The sequence below is a fragment of the Alexandromys fortis genome, unplaced genomic scaffold, assembly GCF_014885135.2.
Source record: "Alexandromys fortis isolate MF-2015 unplaced genomic scaffold, M_Fortis_MF-2015_v1.1 scaffold_124, whole genome shotgun sequence".
Classification (NCBI taxonomy): domain Eukaryota; kingdom Metazoa; phylum Chordata; class Mammalia; order Rodentia; family Cricetidae; genus Alexandromys; species Alexandromys fortis.
The window spans coordinates 3,092,071-3,112,998 of record NW_026067995.1 but is presented as its reverse complement, the minus strand read 5'-3'; the positions used below and the strand labels follow the sequence as shown (position 1 = coordinate 3,112,998).

Sequence of the window (20,928 nt, the reverse complement as noted above, 5' to 3'; positions counted from 1 at the left end):
TTTCTTAAAATGGGAACAAAAGCCAACCATATAAGAAAATTGATGGGACATACAATTATAGAAATTTTGGTTTAAGTGTATGTGTGTGTGAGAGAAAGAGATAGATTAGATGATAGATAGATAATAGATAGATAGACAGATGATAGATAATAGATAGACAGACAGACAGACAGAGCACATATGGGTATTTCGAGGGTTAGAGGACAGTATCATCTTACAATGTGTTTCTGACACGGTCTCTTGCTGCATTAGCCGTGCTTGCTGGCCACCGTGCAAGTCCCCCATCACTCCCTCCCATTTTCTCACAGTGGCTGCTGGAACTGAAGAAGGCTGAGCTACTGTGATGGGTTTGGTACAGATTCTGGGCATCAGAACCCATATCTTATGTGGCAAGTGCTTTACTCAATGAGCTATCTCTCCAGCCTTATTTTAAGTTTTTTTTTCCAGACAAGGTTTCATCTATCCCAGGCTTGACTTGAACTCTCATCTTCCTGCCTCACCAAGTTCAGCAATTACAGGGGTTTTGAATGAATGTTTTCAAAACTCAAATGCATGGGAATATATATATATATATATATATATATATATATAAAAGATTTTAAAGATTAAAGAAAAGTTCATAGACTAAATATTATCTCAGCACCCCTCTCTTTCTGAGATACATATAAGACCATCAGAACATGCATGCACATACTCTGGGGCCTGGGAATCCTTGGAATCCTGTCAATCCTTGATCACCGTGTTCCCCCTGCAAGGCGAACAGACAGAAGAACCGTTACTCTACAGTGGAGGCCCTGATCTGCAGAATTAGTGCTTGACGATTCAGAGTTGACACATACCGGCTGCCCTTTCAGGCCAGGCTCTCCGTGTCGTCCTTGGTCACCTTGTGCTCCTCGTTGGCCTCTTTGACCTGGAATTCCAGGTTGACCAGGTAGCCCTTGTTCACCCTACAGACCAAACAAAGAAAGGTGATTTTTGACCTCTGAACCTATAAGTACATTAATGAAATATAAATAGATATCCATTTTCAGCCTAGCACAAGGCATTGGGAATGTCAAATATTTCATCTTTGTCCTTTCCACCATTTCCCACAAGTAAAATTTTATCATTATAAACAAAAAGTATAGATACAAGAAAGGAAAATCCCAGGGACTGGGGTAGTATGCATGCGGAAAGAAGAGGGAAGGGGTGGCACAGTCGTGTTAGACAGTGTCATGTGAGCTAGAACATGTTTTGTGATAGTTTTGCGATCTCTTTTCCCTGTCTTTTAGAGTTTCCTGTGGGATGGATCCTGATTTTACCATGACTATCATTTGATTTCTACCAATCTGAATGATGGTTGGCTCTATTATCAGGTTATTGAACACTTGTTGAATGGCTCTATTATTAGGTTATTGAATGGCTATAAAGCTTTGCAGGAATAAGAGTGTATTGGATGAAGTATGCATCTAGAAACAAATTCCATTTTTTTCTACGTGTAGAAGGCAGAATATGACAGAGAAGGAAGGAGAAGTAGAAACAAGTAGAAAGAAAAGAGCATTTTGGAAATGCTTCTTGTTCTCTGATGGCTACCATGGGACACAGACACATGTAGGCATATACTTTTCTTTTTCCTAATGTGGTTTTCCTATCACCCAGATTTTATTAAAACAGATTCAGCCATGATCTAGACAGGATATGTAGGGTGGGAACAGGTGGCTTGTCCTCCCCGACACACATAATAAGAAAGTACCTTTGGGCCCGGAACACCAGGGCTTCCTGGTGGACCTGGTAAGCCCTTTCCTCCTCGAGGACCTGGGGATCCAGCCAGTCCTGGTCTTCCTGGGATGCCTCTGACACCCTGAGGAACACAGACAAAACATGGAAATGAGGGTGTGTTGAGAAAGTCCATGTAGAGGCTAGATACACACAGAGGGGCTGCTGGTGGCATGGCGCCCATGTTTGGAAGTATGCTTTCCCACAGGAGTGAAACAACAAAGGATAGTTTGGAAGCCCCACCACTCACAGGAAATATCTAATTATAGTTAATATGATCTTGGGTTTTTAAGATAGAGACTCCAAGGCAATACCCAAGTTGCCACTTGGTTTAGACAAGCAGGGTATAGAGTTGTTTGCTGCAATTCTAACTTAAGGACGTCTACTCCGCTGGACATGGCAGCTCTAACAGGAGACTGCCTCCCCACAAAGAGTTTTCTATTCCTCAGTTACATGATTCTAGTAAATCCAGTGAATAGAATTTGAAGATGAAGGTTAAGCAAGCAAATATTAAATCCCTAAAACCAAATTCTGGACCAGGGTTGGCCATCTATGGCTTGCAAGCATTCACCTGTTCTCGTATAGATTGTGGCATAAGCATAGTTTTTACATTTAAAATCATAAGACAGTAATAATAATAGTAATGATGATGATGATGATGATGATGATGATATTTAAAATGTTAAGAGTATATGAGATTAAAATTTTGGCAAATATAAATAAAGCTTTATTAGGATATAGCCATATCCATTCTTGAATGCATTGACTCTGGCTTCATTTGTGCTGCGGCAGTAGAGCTGAGTTGTCATGATGGTGGCAGAGATGGCAGCACTCCTGTTTGCTGTGCAGCAGACTGGAGTGAGGCATGTTTCAAACGGAACATACATGGTCTTCCTGTGACTTTTATCTTGTGTCTTTCATTCCTGGAACATATCTACCATGTCGAATGTGAAGGTGAACTTTGAACGTCATGATTTATAGGCAGAGTGGAGTGGGGAGTATTTTGTTCTCGAATTAGATGTCAAACTTTTGTGTTTGTTATGTACTGAAGCTACATCTGTAACTAAAACACATATGACACACACCAGCAACACTGGATCAAAGATATATTTCAACTTTACTTAAATGCAAGAGGCCGGAAGTTAGAAAGTTTAAAAAGGAGTGTCTTATCGTAGCAGAATTCGCACACACACACACACACACACACACACACACACACACACACGCACGCGTGCGCACATATACACATACTTTTTTAAGAAGGCCATACTAAAATTAAGTTTTCAATTGTTGACTGAGTAAAGGATTAAACTTGTTTGTAGTGACTGATTACATCATGTATCAGAAAACTCTTTTTCAACGTTGTTTAGCCTTTCCGGTGAGAATATTGCTTGAAATGTTGGCACTGTAATAGAATCGACAGTTTGAGACTATAGGAAATGCTTTTAAACTGGGTTTCTTGCTCTTGCTAAGTCAACAGAAGATTGTAATATCGTGCAGTCATTCATTAGAGGAGTCAGCATTGAGCTCAGAATGATGCAAGAGTTAAACATGGCTAAGTTGTGGATGACTGCAGGGAAGACTAGTGCCATGGAAGTTAAGGACAAACAATCCGTACAGCCTGAAGGAGAATCTTTTAAGAGGCAATAAAACCACTAGATGTGATCAGGAAAAGCCCTACTGGACAAACTTCAAAATCTGGAAAAAGTCTGGTGTTTAAAGCTATTAAATATTCAGTGCAGTTCTTGCCAACAGAGGATCTGAGGGAAATATTTGGATTTAATATATAGATTATCCAACCTGTGAGGCAACAGCGAATTCCATTGGATTTTGTGGGTTTAATCTTCTTTGGTTGAATAAAATTTTTAATTGAAACCAGGAATGGGATACTTTGATAACCAATTACGCAATGTTCGATGGCTTGGGATAAATATAGCTTTGTTAAGGTATGCTGAGACAGAGATGGAAACTTTCCTAAATAAGAGAAACATCCCTCCATATAAGAGGCCAGTAAATATATCTGAATCTGCCCAAAATAAAGTCATATGAAGAAAGAAATGACATGGGATATAGCTCATTGGGTAGACGGTTTGCCTGGCATGCAGGGGGCCCTAACCAATGCCCAGCACTGCACAAACAAGGTGTTGTCATCTGCACCTGTGACCCCATCACTTAGGAGATAGAGAAGGACTGGGAGGTTAAGGTTATCCTTGAAAAGGTGAGTTTGAGGATAGGCTGGAATTCTTAAGACCCCATCTAAAAAAAAAATTCAGAAACCAAAACCACCCACCTAACCAAACAAGGAAAACCAATTAGGTTTTGCAGTCAACTTTATAATACTTATTAGTTAATGAAAATTGAAATAACATAGGAAAGCAGCGATTGTACGTGAGAAGCACGAAGTATTAACTTCAACAGCTGAACACAGGTAACAGTAGGCACACTATACATTTCCTGCAGTGTCAGAATCAAAACAAGAATTGTGTGGCAACTGATGGATTTTCTGAGTTCAGTTTCAGGTGCATATTTGAGAAATGGAAGAAGATTCTGTGTTTTCTGATCTATTTGACTGTACAGCTGAGGAGTTTCTACGTAATTGTCAACTGGAAATGATTAAGCTATAATATAATGGTATGTTAAAAGACAACTATCAAGGGAAAAATCTAATAGAATTCTACAAATTCCTTCCACGCACTGAATATGTTCAATTAAGATCATAGGCTCATAAATTGCAGTACTAGGAAGTTCCTATCTCTGTCAAAAGACAAACATGTAAAATATGCAGAATCCCAACACAGAGCAGTTTAACAGAGGAGAGAAAACTGTTAACCTAACTGCAGTGAGTTAAGTGTTGGCACTCCAAAGAGGGCGACTTTGCCTTCTCGTCTTTCTTACTAGTGGTACTCAATTATTACGTGTTAAAATTATTAATGAATCAAATGTATACACTTTTTTACTTTGTCATACAAATTCGTGTGCAAAACTCTCAATTTCCCTTCTTTTCAACTCATTCTTATTAAATCTGCTAAGTTCCCTCTATAATCTTGCTACTGTCTGAGTGTGCTCCTTGGATACTAAATCATATTATTCAATGATTCTTCCAAGCACTCAACAAGAATTTTTTTTCAAAGTATCAACTATTGTAAGGAAGACACCATGGAAGCCCTCTAGGAAAGATGCATATAGTTGAGATATGATTCTTAATTTCAAGAAGGTATCTTTCTATCTATCATCTATCTATCTATCTATCTATCTATCTATCTATCTATCTATCTATCTATCTATCTATCTATCTATCTATCTACTGAGGGGAGAATCTCTACAATGCAGAGTTTGAAAGTAGATATTGTAGTTTACACATCACAAAAACATCTAAAATGTATTAGTCTGTCCTATTTATTTTCCTTTGCTTCTTTCTATAAGTTCTAGATTAATTTAATATATGTTATGAACTTACATTTCCAGGATGGCTTTCTATATGAATCCTGAGGACTACAAGGAAATGAGATGATCCCATTTAGAGTTCCTCCACACAAATGAAAGAATGTCCTGTAAGAGGCACCTGAGACTTCGGGAAAGTTTCATAAATGATCAAACAAGACTTAGGTGTTGCCAATGACCGAATCTCTGATGGGAATACGACTTAATAGGAAAGGGATTTTGTTGTTGTTGTTGTTTTGACACAGGGTTTCTCTGTAGTTTTGGAGCCTGTCCTGGAACTAGCTCTGTAGACCAGACTAGCCTCAAACTCACAGACATCTGCCTGCCTCTGCCTCCTGAGTACTGGAATTAAAGATGTGCGTCACCACCACCCGGCTCAAGGAAAAGGATGTTTTAAAAGTAACATTTGAGCTGGACATGGTACCATACGCTTGTAATCCTAGAATTCAGGACACTGGGTAGGAGGGTGATAAGTTCAAGGCCATTTTGGGCCACACAGTGAGAATCAGTCTCCAGACCAACAAACAGACAGATGCCATCAATAAAACAACACCCCATCCACCCAACTATCCAGTCATCCATCCACACAACAGCCAATCCTCTATCCACCCAACAACCAACCAAGAAGCATCAAAATTCTAATGCAAAGTATTCCCTCACATTGGGCAAAATACTCAGCAGCTAGGAGACCCAAAGACTCTATGATGTCTTACAGCGTTCTTCAAAGATGGAAGGAAAGGCACGTGAGGAAGGGAAAACAAAACAAAGCAAACGTTCTAAGACCAGAAAAGTGACTCTATAGTTAAACTGAGTTAAAAGGCTGTGAATACAATTATTGGTGTAATAATTAAAAAATAATGGGTTATCATCCCAGCTTGTGAGCTGCCTTTGCCTAGATATCACAGGGAGAGGAGCCATATGGGCACAGTGTACTGGCTGTAGGCTATCTCAAGGTCCCGCAGTTCCAAAACAGTACTGCTTTACTTGCATCATAATTCCAGGTAAATTTTAAGGATCATTATTTTTCTAGTAGAAAAGACATACACTTTTCTGTCCAGACACAGACCACAGACACCTAGACAGAGCAGCTCTCAGGGCAAGAGATAATTTGTAAAAGATTTGCAAGAAGAGTCATCATGAGAATCTTCGTTAAGGTTACATGGAAATGCAATTTTACTCGAGCTGTCGAACAGTCTACACAGCCTAATGGATACACTGCGGATCACTTACTAGTCAGGTTTCTTAGAGAGAAATTCGAGGATGGTAGCAGAGTGTTCTGTACAAAGTTCTAAGAGTGTTTCAGACAGGCAAAGAACAAACATTTTTTACTAGGGATACACAGATGGATGATTAATTTTGCTTTCAAGAGAAACAGATGCTCATTCCAGGCATTCCCCCCAGTGGCTTGCAGAAGACTATTGAGTAAAGGGGTAAAGTAATACAGGGAAGTTTTGTAAACAGAACCACAGTAATTGTTCATTTTGGTAAGGGATGCTGAAATCAATGAATAGCTTACCTGAGTCTTAGAAGGTTAATATGGCAGACACACAGGGACAAACTGAAAATTTTTCTACATCTATACAAAGTATTCTCTAGTCGATTTACTATCATTTTTATATAATTAAAAGGTACTATCTGATGACAAAACAGAAGGTTAACATAACAAGAAGAGTATATGATGTCTCATGGCCAGGGAGCTTCATTGTTCGCAGACAAAGGCTGTCTCCCTATAGAAATGAGTTGTGAGCCCTTCAGGAGAGCATTGCCGGTACAAGCAGAGAGGGATGGTCATTAGTCGGAGGCTCTAAGAAGAAAGGTCCTGGATTCGACGAGTGAAGACAACAGAAGCGTCACATAGTGGGTGCGTTTAGTCTCTGTGCACCTCCCATGTGCCAGAGACTGGCATCACAGTGTTTCCATTGTTCTCCGTTTACACCAGGTGAGGAAGACGAGGTGCTTTTCACTTTGACCTCTCTCCTCTGAAAGAAAGAAATTCTTGTCTTTTCTGAACGGAATGGAAAAAACCCAAGAATGAAAAGGCAGCTTCCCTGTAGACACTGACAAGAAAAACAGAGATTTTGGAACCCAAGTGTGTATAATAATAAAGGAGAGAAGGAATGATCTCTCTACTGTTCCCTCCGGTCCTTGCTTTCACGGTCTAACTCTCACTTGTATTGAATGAGCTATCTTAAGAAATTAGTGGTAAAAAAAGTCTGTGAAATCTGGGCAATAATAGAAATACACATTAGAAAGAGGCTCAGCATTGAGAGAATTAGAAACATTCATGATGCTAATCCTATTGATTTTTCAGTCAAATGGAAGAAAAAATGAAACTGAACTTCATATTATCTGATTTTTTTTTAAATTTCTAGGAAGTTTTGTTTTTCTTTTCTTTCTTTTTTTTGCCTTTATGTTGCCACACACCTGTTTTATACATAGGGTTTTGTTCATGTAGTTACTATGTAAGAAGAGAGCATAAAATTAATTTACTTCCTTTAGTACAAAAATTTAGCACAATATCCCAAAGTTTTATTTTAGGTAACATAAGTGTGAAGGTTTTTTTTTTTTCTAAAGCAAGCCCAAGAGCTATAAACAGAACACTGTACCTCCTCTACTGTAACAGCTAAAAACCACTTCTGCTTGAGGAGAAAGTTCTCGTTTTATTTGATTTACCAAATATATTCCTCTGAGGAAAGAAGTGGCTGTTTAAACATTCCTGGGCTAGAGCTTATGGGTAGTTACATGCTAGGTTACAACAAGTATTAATTATGCCACATTTATAACACTGTCCTACAGCTCCATTCAAAACCAACACGGTCAAGAGTTAGAGAAAGATTTATGAATGAGCTGTGTGCTAAAGTTGGGAGGTAGTTTTAAACATCTAGACCTAATAAAGCGTAGGGGCCGAGAGGAAGCCAAGGCAGGACTCAAGCGGGTAAAGATAGTGGTGCTTGATTTGTGTCTATTTCCAAGTCCACGAAACTAAGCCTTCCCTCAGATGCAGTGCACACCAGCATCATGCTTTTCTACCTCACAGCATTACTTACACATGTGCATTCCAACAGAGGGTCATGCCTTAACTCTGTAAAGCCTGAACAGAGACCATGCCACTGCAATACGGGCTGTGAGAAATTGCCTTTGCTGAGGTCTCAACACGCAACCCCAGGGTCACCAGAGGCCGGAAGAGGACTCAGGTACACCTGACTCTTGCCCACGCCTCACTGCTCACTGCCGTGGAGAAATCAGTGTGCCCCTTCCTACATCAAAGGTAACTAAAACCACATGGGTGTATCTCACCCCATCCTCCAGGAACCCTGCGAATGGGCCAGACTTCTCCCTGACTCCGGGCATTTCCATTTTGATTCCTTTTATTCAGCAGGCTCTTTTCACATCTGGATTCATCTTATCTCCGCCAGGTTCATTATAACCTTCTCATGGAGGTTTTCCTTCTAAACTTCATATCCAACCTACCTTGCCCATGATGCTCTATCACATAACTTTCTTTCCTCACACTCAACAAGATTTGCCATCATTTGCTGCATCTGCTTGCTTAGTTATAGTCCAGTATCCAACTATTATACTGATCCATATTATCAATCCATAAATTGTGGTTTTTATTAAGGGCCAAATCTAACACTTTCTTGATGTTTCATTTACACTCCATGGGGTCAGTATTTGTTCAGTTTATTATATTCTATAATTCCTCACTCATATCAGGCACTGAACAAATATTTGTGCTCTAAAGTAATGTTAGAATAAGCATTTGTATTTATCCCTAGATAGAGGCAATATTGACTCAATAAGTTCAGATAATGTGTTAGGCCCTTTACATATAATATTTCATTTGATTATAGTCAAAACCATATAAATTAGATATTGATATACTTATTTAATAGATGTTGTTTAGGATGTTAATTAATTAGTTAATAAATCATAGTTACCACATGAAGAACATTTCTCAATGATTTATAGGCTTCTCTTATGAGCCTGACAACGTGCAAGGTGCCAGGCATCCAAAGAAGTGTAAAACACAAGACCTGCTATACAACAGTTTACAGTCTCTCGGGAGGAAGCAGCATAAACAATTGACATCTAAATTAATTGAGCTCTGCTGGAGAAAGCCCCCTGAGTCTACTGAAGTTCTGAGCAGATGGGGCTCTAATTCAAAGTTAGGTTAAACTTGAATTGAGTCCTGAAAGGTTAAGAAAATATTCATCATAGAGTTAAATGGGAAGGTGGAAGAACTTTCTAAGCAGAGAGAATAAACGGCATGCATAGCATCAGGAAGGCGAGGAGAGCCATACGGAGAATTGGGGGGTGGGGGATAGCCTAGGAAGTAAGTAGACTTCACAGAGTTGAGCATCATTGTGAAGAACAGGGTGTTGACACTGGATTTCCTGGTTTTGAATTCTGGTCCCCATGCTTATTGACTGTGTGATCTGGGGCAAATTTTTTAGTCTTCCTGGGTTTCAGCTTCCTTCTGGTAAACTTGACCTCACAGGGGTTAAATAACTTAGTATACGATCAGCACTGGGCTAGTGTCTGGCATGCAGTAAACACTGATAACCTAGCTGTGCTTATGTTTGAAATGAGCAGTAGCCACGAAGAGCAGATTAGAATGTTGGGCTGGCAAAGTAAACAGAGGCCAGATACTGAAGGAGCACCATTCCACGGAGTATGAGCTGTATCTGACGGGGTGGGGTTCGGCCAAGATTCAACTAGGAAACTTCTTTCCTTCTGCAAATCTTTCACTCTGTTACTAATAAGCTGCCACCAATCTGAGCTCTGTCCTGGAAGAGATCCTAATGAGCAGGAAACCTGCCCAACAAAAGCCGCCATAGCAAACGAGGGAGAGAGTTACAATGAGGTCAAGCCCGAGGTGGTTAAGCAGCTCTTCATCACGAAGAGTGGGCAGGATCTGCTCAGTGGAGACTGGTCCTTCACGAGTATGCTTCTCTAAAACACTTAAAGACAGAACAAAAGTTTCGTGAGTGTGACTAGGTCATAGGTTACAGATGAGCAGAGGCGGGTGCTTAGGACCAGGCTCCCAGGGTGGTCACGGGTGGGCTGCCGCCATGTGAATTTCCTTTTTTACCGTACATGGGTACAAGCCATGAGAGAGAAACTCAAGATTCTCAGTGTTCTTTTAAGACAACACTAAACAAAGTCACCCGTGTTTAGACAAATGGCAAAATCAGGCTAGAAAGGGCCCTGATTTGTCCTAAAGTAAGTTGTTAGTTTCATTTCGTTTCTTCCTTTCCAAAAACCAGTTTTATTAGCGCAGCAAGAAAAGTAATAATAAAAAAAGGGCTGGTAAGACCTCATTTTGGTGACAAATGGATTTACGATTTTTTCAAGGAAAAGTTTTTTTTCCCTAAATGATTGAGGTCCTGTGTTTGTACAGAAGCCCAGCTCAATGAAAACAGCATGGTAGACTCATTTGCTGCAGCTGTGCTCAGTGTCTGGCCTCAGAACACTCCGTCTGAGCAAAAGGAAATTCACAAAGGCAACTTGAGCCTCCCCGGTACTATCCCTCAGCTATGGTCACATGACCTTGAAAAACATTGAAACTGCAGAGTGGCTATGCCAGGAATTCTTAAATCTGTGGCCACATCAAAACTAAGAAAGAAAAGAAAAGAAAGAACATTGTTTAGGAAAACCAGGCAGTTGCATAATGCTACAAACCCTAGTATAAATATTTGTCTAAGAGGATAAACCCAGCAGTCTTTAAAGGTGCGCCAGAGAACAGCATGGTGCCATGATTTAAAAAAAAGCCAGTGGGAAGATGTCCTTATCCTTGGTTGAAAATACTTCAGAAATCTTCCTTGTATTTAGCAGTGATATTATTTCCTCCAAAATAGCTCAAAAAAAAAAAACTTAGTAGCTTTACTTCTGCTCTAGAAGTTATTCTCTTGGACATTGCTCACACTAATGACCAGGTAGCCACTGAAGGTTTCAGTTCATTTTGTATAGTCTTTAAAAAACATTACATTCTCAATTTCATATAAAATATTCTGTGGTGAGCAGAGATATTTACAGAAAACATTTCCATCTTTGTAAATACCTCCAAAGATGTGCCAACATTGGGGTTGCAATGCAGAGTCTCTAATGGAAAGTTAATTTGTTTTTATTTTGATAGATATAATGTTCTTTAATGCTCAGGGCATCCCAGCATCCTAAGTATACTTATGAAAAATTTCCACCAGATGCTGTGAAAATGTTGAAAAGTAGTAGGTGATGGCTATGATCTGATGTCGATTTAGTTGCCTTCTAATGGCAATACCAGATGTCACTCAACTTCATGGCCCTGGGAGGCGAATTGCAGCAGTATTTAAATTATTATAATTCATATTATTTTTTTCCATCACAATCAATAAGCTTTCTGTGCTGAACATATATAAAATAAAGTATGGCTTAAATCTCTTTTAAAAATTAGTTTCCAGATAGGAGAATAATAGAAGAAGCAGACACAGAGGTTTTGTTGTTCAATTAATTCCCCCCGGACTCTTCTTTCCCTCCATTAGGCCATCAGCTTCATAAGCCTTCCTGATGAGGGTTTAAACATGCCCAGAGTGTCTCACGAGAGGTAAGTTATGACCTTAAGTTAATCTCTAGTTACTGTCCTAGTTTCTCATCCAGAACTCAGCTTCTCCACTGAAGGCTCTGATGGTCTATCTTGACATTTCATTATCCAGTCTCTCCTCCAGTGATCCAATTCAATAATCAGACCAATGGGTCTCTGCTGGAGTTGCTGACGTTCTCCACACACTAAACCACGGTGCCCATAGTTTCATTCCACTAGATCTGTTTTAGGACTTTACCTGTAAATACCAGAAATTGACCTTGGATAATTTAAAGGGGAAAAAGACAACTGTAACTCATATTATAATCACAGATCAACAATGAAAATCAGGTTTAAAAGTCTGATGGCCAAAGGGTAGTCAGAAAGTCAAAGTCGGACTCTGAGACTTGTACCACGCTTGCGGCTGGGCAGGGGACACTACTGAGACCGCTACTGCGGCTGACAACCATGTGCTGGATTTAGTAGCTCCAGGGTAGAATCCTCCTGTGGGGAGCAGATGAAGTCCCAGGTGAATCAGAGGGATGCTGACCCTGCCTTAGAAACTGTCAGCTGCAGCTTCTGCCTCCCAGATGACTGCAACCTGAGACTCTCGCCTACAGAGTCTTCCTTCCAAGCTAGCTAACCAGCCTCCTCCTCGGTGTGTGCTGTAAGTATTAAATGTGCTGAGTTCCCAGGCTGATGCTCGTTCAACTCCATCAGAGTACGTGGCCCACCTGATCTCAGCTTCTCCGTGTGGGTCAATCTTCAAACCCAGCAGGCAGTGGCATCCTGCCTTGAATCACTACTAACCATTTGGTTAAAATTTTGTTAAAGGATTAAAAATATAAAAGTATAAAATAACCACTCCGTGAGAATACAAAGGAAGATAATGTTTTTATGCAGCTACTTAATGTGCTTTAAACTGCGTTACGATAGAAGTCCAAAAGTTAAAAAAATATTAAGAAAAATTTCTACTAAAATTTATAATAATCTAGGTTAATTTATTATTGAATACAACTGCTTCATAAAGTACATGATCTGTAGCCTAATGCATGGTGCCTGTGAATTCTACAGTAGCAGACTCATGGCTTGGGTCTCCATGTTTGCCATTGTTCACTGAGTCACCACCAGGACAACCACTCAGCTGCTCAGACTCATTCACGCTAAGGGCCTTAGTGCAATATTCTTTTGTCTCTGTGTGTATGTGTGTGTGTGTGTGTGTGTAGTGTGCATGTCTGTGTCTGTGTGTGTGGTGTACATGCGTGTGTGCACATGTGCCTGTGTCTGTGCAGGTGGTATACACGTGTGTGTGTGTGTGTGTGTGTGTGTGTGTGTGGTGTATGTGTGTGTGTAGTCCTGAGAGCACAAAGTTGACCTTGAGTGTCCTTCTAGATTGCCCTCCATTTCATTTATTGAGGCAGCTCTCACAATTCAACCTTGAGCTTGTCAGCTTGTGATGTGGGATGCCCCTCTATATGCTGTGAATACCACTGGTTAATAAAAAAGCTCTTTTGGGGCTGTGATAGGGCAAAGTAGATGGGAAAAACTAAGCTGAATGCTGGGAGAAAGAAGGCAGAGTTTAGAGAAGCCATGTAGCCCCCCGCTGGAGACAGAACCTTACTGGGTAAGCCACAGCCTTGTGGCGATACACAGATTAATGAAGATTAATTTAAGATATGAGTTATCTAGAAATATGTAAGCTACTGGCCAAATAGTATTGCAAATAATATGGTTTCTGTGTGATTATTTCAGGGCTAAGCAGCCTGGAACAAACAAGTGGCCTATACCAAACCTGGCAAGTCTAGCTGGCCACCTTATTCTGGGGAATCTCTCCCTCTGCCTCTGGGATGTAAAGTATCATGATTGATTAGCACATGGATGGGTAATGGGAATCTCAATTTTGGTCCTCACACTTGAGCAAAAACTGTTTTATCTACTGAGTCATCTCCCCAGTCCCGCATCCACCTTTTAAACAAATACTTTACATGTTTTCAGGGTACTTCTCTATGTTCAGCTACATAAATAACTACTGTAGTGTTAAGGTATCAAGACTACAATAGTCAGTACCGTAACATGGTGTACAACTAGAAGCTAAGGCTGCACCACATAGCACAGGCTGTGGTAAGCTGCACAATTACAGTTTATGTAAGTACAGTCTATGATGTTTCATGCTGATGGATTCCCAAGCAGTCCTTTTCTCAGAATCCTGTCATTAGGCAACACGCAAGTGTCTAAGTTCAGTTTTGTGTGTGGGTCATCCACCTTGCAACACAGCTAAACTAATTTCTTTAATGGATTCTGGGTTTTCTACATGGATAATTGTGTTATGTGCAAAGAAAGACAGTTTTTTTTTCTTCCATTATCATCTGAATGGCTTTTGTTTCTTGTTACTGCCTTGGCTGGAACCTTACTGTGTCTGGTAGATTCTCCAGTACCGCACTGAATATATCTTATAAAAAAGAAGTAAATTACATGGATATCTTAAATGTAGTATATCTGCTATCATTTAAGAGCTCAGCAGGGTGCCTTACAAAGTCAGGAGGTTTATTAGAAAGGATACTGAAAATATTGGTGATTAGATAATTGCATTAAAAGTGTGAGAAAGAAAGAGAATGCAAGCAGAAAGTAAGAGCATAACACCTAATAGTCAAAATTTGAGGCACTATGTAGAGGCGTTGGAGGGTAGAGTCCTATAGAAACAAATGTACTTGCTATACATTCCACCTCTTGTGTTAGAGGGAAGCTATAGACAGCAATATGCTAGAGCACAGATTAAATACACATGTGCTTGATTATTAAGTTTGCTATGACTGCCACATGAACAACAGGCAAAGACAGGTAACGTTTGGATCAGCAGAAGAAGACTATGATATCCATGGAATCTAGGAAAGGGGAAGGGAAAGGAAACTGCAGGACAGGGGATGGGCTGAAGATGGAGGTGCTCCAAGTGGATTAATGTAGGATCCATAATCTCCACGAGAATGACAATTTCCTGCCATTCCTGATGCTTCTAAATACGGCACGAGGGGCACCATAGAGCTTAGAAAAGAAGTGAGTATGAGGTAAGTTAGCCATTGTTTGAGGATGTCATCTACCTGAAAATGCAATAGAACCACAATAGAAAATTAGCTGAAAAATTGTTAGCTGTATTAGACTACAACTTTCAAGTAGGTTTGTTCTCATTACAATAAATACAATAATACAAATAATACAATAAAATTATCTAGTAAGTAGAACACGAATAATGACATGCAGACACCCGAGAGCAGTGTTAGTAGTTGGTGGACTGGCAATTTGAAGCCCAGATTCAGTTGTGACCGTACAGTCAATGAGGTTGAATGCTACAGTTTCCCTACTGTATTGTATAGATGGATTGAGAGGCTTAGGTAGACAGAAGTGTGAAGATGCATTTGTTATATGTAATTGGAATTAGCCACTGTCCCACTAAAAGGGCCCAGAGAATATTCTTTATGAGGTGTTCAGAAAGGCACTGGAATTGTGTCTCTGTTTGAAAAGAGAGTTTTGGAATGCCCTAGAACCCAGGACAGTAGTCTATTATCAGAGGAAAGGTAGACGCAGCTATTGCATGGAGCCCCAGTGTATGAAATCAGAACGGTTTGGTCCGTGCAGCTCTGTGGAAATGTTTAACTTAACATAGGAATCCACAGAATCAACCAACTACATCATGGATTCCTAGAATGTGTTGATGTTAAACTGGAAGACTTATAGGTCTTACATCAGATACATATTGAACTAAGAGTCTCAGTCTTTTCTCAGATTCAGAGCCAGTTCCCAGACCAGAATCCCCTGAGGGAAAGCAGATCCTCCTGGAAGAAAGCCCCACAGTATGGTGAGAGGTGTATTCTATGACTCATCTCCAAAGCTTGTTCCCAGGGACCTCTGGTCCATTACCATGGGACTGAGTACCGAAGAAAGCAAACCCCAGCCTTCCCAGGGCAAGCTGGAGGCACAGTATGCAAGTTCTCTTTTAGACTGGGCTCTCAGATGAAAGTCCTCTTGTGTGACGAGTGTGGTGTCATACGCCTATAATGCCTCATTATATCCCAGGTCCTGGGAGACTGAAGCAAGACGCTGGTTGAGTGTGAGGGCAATCCAGGCTGCATGGTAAGATCATATTAGAAGAAAAGAGGAAAAATGAAAAGAAGGAAGAAGAGGGTGAAAAGGAGGATGAAGAATGTCCTCTTTAACTAGATAACTACTGTCAGAAGTTTATAAAATATTTATTTTAATTAAATATTCACCTTGGATGTCACACCTGTCTAGGCCTTAACCTGATGTTCTGACGTGTTTCCTCCAAAATGAATAGAAACGGTGTTTAAAGAACTCCTTAAAAGCATTAATCTTCACATCTATAACCTTAGCACATATATATTTCTCAAATACTTAGATTGGATAAATGATAGTTTTTTACTTTTAAATATATGAGGCGACTCACCATAGTGAAAGAAGAATATTAACATGGGCTTGGGTTTATGCGCACTGCCTTGCCAGATTCGAATAAACAACTAGGATTGATTTATTACTTAAGAAATGAGAAACAAATCCATGGATAGTCATATCCAAATAGTGGAAACTTAACAAGCTCAATTTTACTGGGCTGTTGGAAGAAGACAGTCAATTCTTCTAATGTTTTAAATGAAAATATGACCCGAGATGACAACAGAACTGGATTAGGTGGACACTAATGAAAGAAAAAGAGAAGAAGGCCGAGTAAAGACAAAAATATGGTTCTGGGAGTGGGAGAGATGGCTTAGCAGTTAAGAGTGCCGCTCTTCTAGACAACTGGAGTTCAGTTCCCAGCAGCGGCATCAGGCAGCTCACAACCTCCTGTAATTTCAACTCCAGAAGATCTGATGCCCTCTTCTGGCTTCTTCAGGTACCTGCACTCATGCTCATATATACTCATGCACAGATACACACGTGCACATTATTAAGAATACGTCTTTAAAATACATGGTTTAAAATTTTCTGATAAAATAAGATATAGCTTTACATTTAAAATTTGATAACTTTGTATCATCATGTCACCCTTAAAAGAGCACAGGAAATAGTCATGCAATTCTTGAAAATACTAGGGCTGTCAAAGCAAAGGGAAAATTATTCTGGGCAGAACCTACTTGAGGTACCGCCAAGACCGAAATGTTCCAAAGAAGGCTGAGAACATTTGATGAGCACAAAATATAGCCTGGTTATGGAGCTACAAAATGGAGCTTCTTTATAGTTTTTTTTTTTTTACTTTTAAACTTTTACATGTACAAAAATATATGAATTACTACTATGGATTACTAGGTATAAAATATCCAAAAGAATTTACTTCTGGCATATTTGGAAATAATTGCTACAATTCCAAAATAACAAGAGAAATGATTGACTAAACCTGAGAAAGATAACCCCACCCCTATGTTCCTTAAGAAGACATCAATGCACAAGAAATCAGGAGGATGGGTGCATTCGCACTACTCACAGGAAGTCCTTGTTTGCCCAGGTTCCCAGGCTTCCCAGGGTTTCCTGACATGCCGTCTGCTCCATGGTATCCTTGCAAGCCTTTTGGCCCGGGAAGACCTGGAAGTCCCTTGGTAATTAAAAATTATTGTGATTACAGAGACATACTGGGCAGATGACATTTCCTGATGTAGAAAAGGTTATATATTTCTGGACCTTGCCCTAAGATAGAATTTCCTCTATTTCTTTTCAATGATTTAGTATTTGTGTTTTTAAGAGAGATGCCTTAAAATGTCCCCAAAACAGATCTAGGGCTACACCTCCACAGTAGACCATTTACTTCACATCTCTCAGACAATGGTTTCAGTCCAAGAACCCTAGAAAACTTTTCCTAAACAAAACTGAAAGCGAATCAGCAACTTATTGTGTAACTTCTTGGGCCTCAGTGGGATTCCCTGATATTTCTCACTGTGTCAGTTCATCTTTCTCTAGCTTGCAGGAAGGATGAGAGATGGACCCCAGAGAGCTCGAGATTCAGGCATTAGTCTCTCCTGACACTCCTTGCATCCCGCTTTCCCCAAGAATAAAGATTACCATGCTCTTTGTTTCCCTTTAGGTCAGATAATCATATGACTGATGATAGACCTGAACATCTTGTTCCACTCTTGAACTGAATGATTGATTGTTTTTTTTTTTTTTTTCCAAGACAGGGTTTCTTTGTGTATCTCTGACTGTCTTGGAACTTGCTCTTTAGACCAGATTGGCCTCGAACTCACAGAGATCTGCCTGCCTCTGCCTCTCAAGTGCTGAGATTAAAGGCATTTACCGCTACTGTCCGACCCTAAACAACTGAGTTTTATTTGTAGGGTCTTCAACATGAATGTCCTTACAACGTATCCTTTTTTTCTCCCTTTGTCCCAGTGCAGGCTAGCGGAAGCAGGTATGTAAGTCTTGGCTGGGCAGCATCAGAAGCCTCTTTGCTAACTCTCCAGTCCATACGGACCAACCCAGCTAGAGGAAGACACTGATGCTCAGGTAAAATGAATTTTTATCCTGAGACAAAGGACTGCTTTTCTCCCCACAACTTTCTGCTCTAATACCCAGGAGAACGAGAAGCTGAGCTCTCCGATTAAAACCCAGCTCATGTCTTCTTAACTATACTCGACTCTGGCCTTTGTTACCACTCACTGGATCCTGTTTCCAAGTCCCCTGTTTACAGTGGTTCACCAAGAGAGAGAAGAAAGTGTCCACAGGGAGGGCTCCATAACACGGGGAAATAGCATCCTTTGCTTGCAGGGACTTAGATTTAAACAGCAAGTTTGGGTTTGAGTTAGCGGTCATATTTTGTTCCCTCTGTGTTCCAGCATGGGTTTGAACTCTTTTCAAGACAGTCTGATTTATCCAACATGACATAACTGGCCCCGGACTACTCTACTTGCTAAAGCTGTCAATTCTTTTCAGAAAAACAAGGAAGATTAAAGAGCTCTGTTACTTACGGGGATGCCAGGTTTCCCAGAAGGACCAGGAACTCCTTTTTTCCCCTTAGGACCCTGTAAATGGAAAGTACAGTTGTTAATAGATAGAAATAAACTGACTTAAACGAGCCATGGAAAAGAATGTTGAGGCCAGGATGGCCCAGAAGCACACATAACTAGCTAGCTAGCTATCACTGGCCTGGCCGCTTAACTCTCCTGGGAGGTCACTTCCATCATGGAAAATGGGAGAATCTGAACAGATACCTTATGGATTTCCTTTTTGCTCTGAGTTCAGATTTAAAAATTCAAATCATAGTTCTAAAAAGGCACTGTTTTGTAAATGTCCTTGCTTTCAGGCAGCGTCTATGCCTCCTTTTAAAAGTGGCTAAATTCAGAAGGTATTTATTGAGTATCATGTTTCATGGCATTTGTTACATGCTAGGAATTCAGAGGCAAGGTACCTGGTCACAAGACACTTACTGTGTGCCGATGGATGTGACCCAATAGCCAAATGTGCCATGCTCCCATGGAAGCACAAAGAACACATTCACAAATAATAATAATAATAAAAGCCAGGTGTTTATATTTCAAGGACTGTTTGTTTCTCCATGTGTGAGATGTTTTAGGTCCTAATTGATTCAGCAGTCACTGGTCCGCCAGGATAGTTAGTGATACTACTCTTGCAGACCATTCCATTGTTCTGATGAGAGCCCCAAATTATTTTCAGATGAAAAGCATGGAAAACACCGATCTGGTGTACACATAAGGAACAGAATCATGTCATTACCAGACAAGCTGCTCAGAGACCGTGTGAAGTTCCCCCAGACAGAACTGTTTTAGTCTGGGATGGTAAGTTCTCAAGGCTAGCATACTGAAGGTACAGATTAACAACATACACACCAATACCCATTCCAAGTTCTACACTTTTGAAGGTGGGCTTAATATTTGTTTAGCTGGGCTTGGTGTTGTGCACTAAGTAATCCCAAAACTCAGAAAGCTACTTATGCAAGCATGGCTCAGATAACTCCTGACAATTATTCTGACCCCAGGTGGGGCCAGCCCTGGAGCATTATGGCAGTTGGGGGCCACAAAGGATGGCATGAATTTTGGCGGATGTGTGAAGGGTGTTCTGAAGAATAAAGCAACCCTCTCGCTATCTTTACTGACCATGACAGCCCGGAATGGTACTGCAGTCTTTGAGAAAAAAAGCAAGTGGGAAATGCTGTGCATCAAATGCAGCATGTCCGAGTAGTAGTTTAGAGGAGTTAGGGGCAGTTAACCACTTAGATTCCCATCACTTGGCTGCCTACCACTACGTGGGATGGACATTGAGGACAGATAGTAAGTTCTTTTTATAAAGAATTCAAATAAAGCTTTAATTCTAGCATATTTCATGTATGTACTTCATTTCAAACATTCAATGTAAAAATATAAACAAGAAGATTCAGCATCTACAGGCTTTTCACAACTAGAATGTTCTTTAGACTTGGATGGGCATCGAAAGCAGTTATTAATAGCACGACACTCAAGGCACTTTATGACTATGAGAGACATTTTAAAAGGTCATTTTTACTAATGATAGAAGCGTTGTTGTGGCAATATTCATCCATTGACAAGTAACTATTTAACCAATACCAAGATTCTGGCCTCTGTCTTGGATCATTTAGACTAGGAAAGATTGCTTCTTATAGTTACTGTCATAATGGAAAGAAAGTAGGAAAGTTAAAAAGGCCATGTGGTCTTGCAGTGGAGGTTTCCATGCATGCAGAACATTGCTCTTGCTATGAACTAAATGTGTGCTCTCCAAATTCACATGTTGACATTCTGACCTTAATGATGAAGCATAAAGGTTGCTCCTCTGGGGGGGTGGGTGATGAGGTTTTGAGAGGGAAGTCTTTGAAGGGGGTTAGTGCTCTTTTATAGGAGACCCCAGAAAACTCGCCAGTCCCCTCTCTTAGTGAGGATACAGAGAGCAGTTGGCATACTGTAACACAGAGCTGCACCCTCACTAGAACCTGACCGTGCTGCCATCCTGACCTTGGACTCAGCCTCCAGAACGAAACTGGACTATTTATAAGCTACGTATCCCATGGTACTTAGCTATAGAAGCCTGGCCGAAGGGATTCTTGCCCTCGATTATATTTTATTTTGAGAATGTGTATATTAAAATGTCTCAAAACTAGCACCACTAGTTCCACAACTCAACTAAGAGTCGAGCACTATTAAATATTC

General features: G+C 40.3%; 1 protein-coding gene across 2 annotated transcripts in view; it reads right to left on the bottom strand.

The window, feature by feature from the left end:
* Positions 1-20,928, bottom strand: part of Col24a1 (collagen type XXIV alpha 1 chain) — a 234,275-nt gene that overhangs the window by 36,233 nt on the left and 177,114 nt on the right. For both annotated transcript variants that reach the window (XR_007595037.1, XM_050160215.1), the window contains 5 exons: positions 18,718-18,771; positions 17,244-17,351; positions 1,733-1,840; positions 840-947; positions 695-748 (listed from right to left, as the gene is read on the bottom strand). Coding sequence is in view for 1 of the 2 variants with exons in the window: in XM_050160215.1 (XP_050016172.1) it covers positions 695-748; positions 840-947; positions 1,733-1,840; positions 17,244-17,351; positions 18,718-18,771 (432 nt within the window). In the remaining variant the exon portion in view is untranslated. The remainder of the gene's footprint in view (positions 1-694; positions 749-839; positions 948-1,732; positions 1,841-17,243; positions 17,352-18,717; positions 18,772-20,928) is intronic.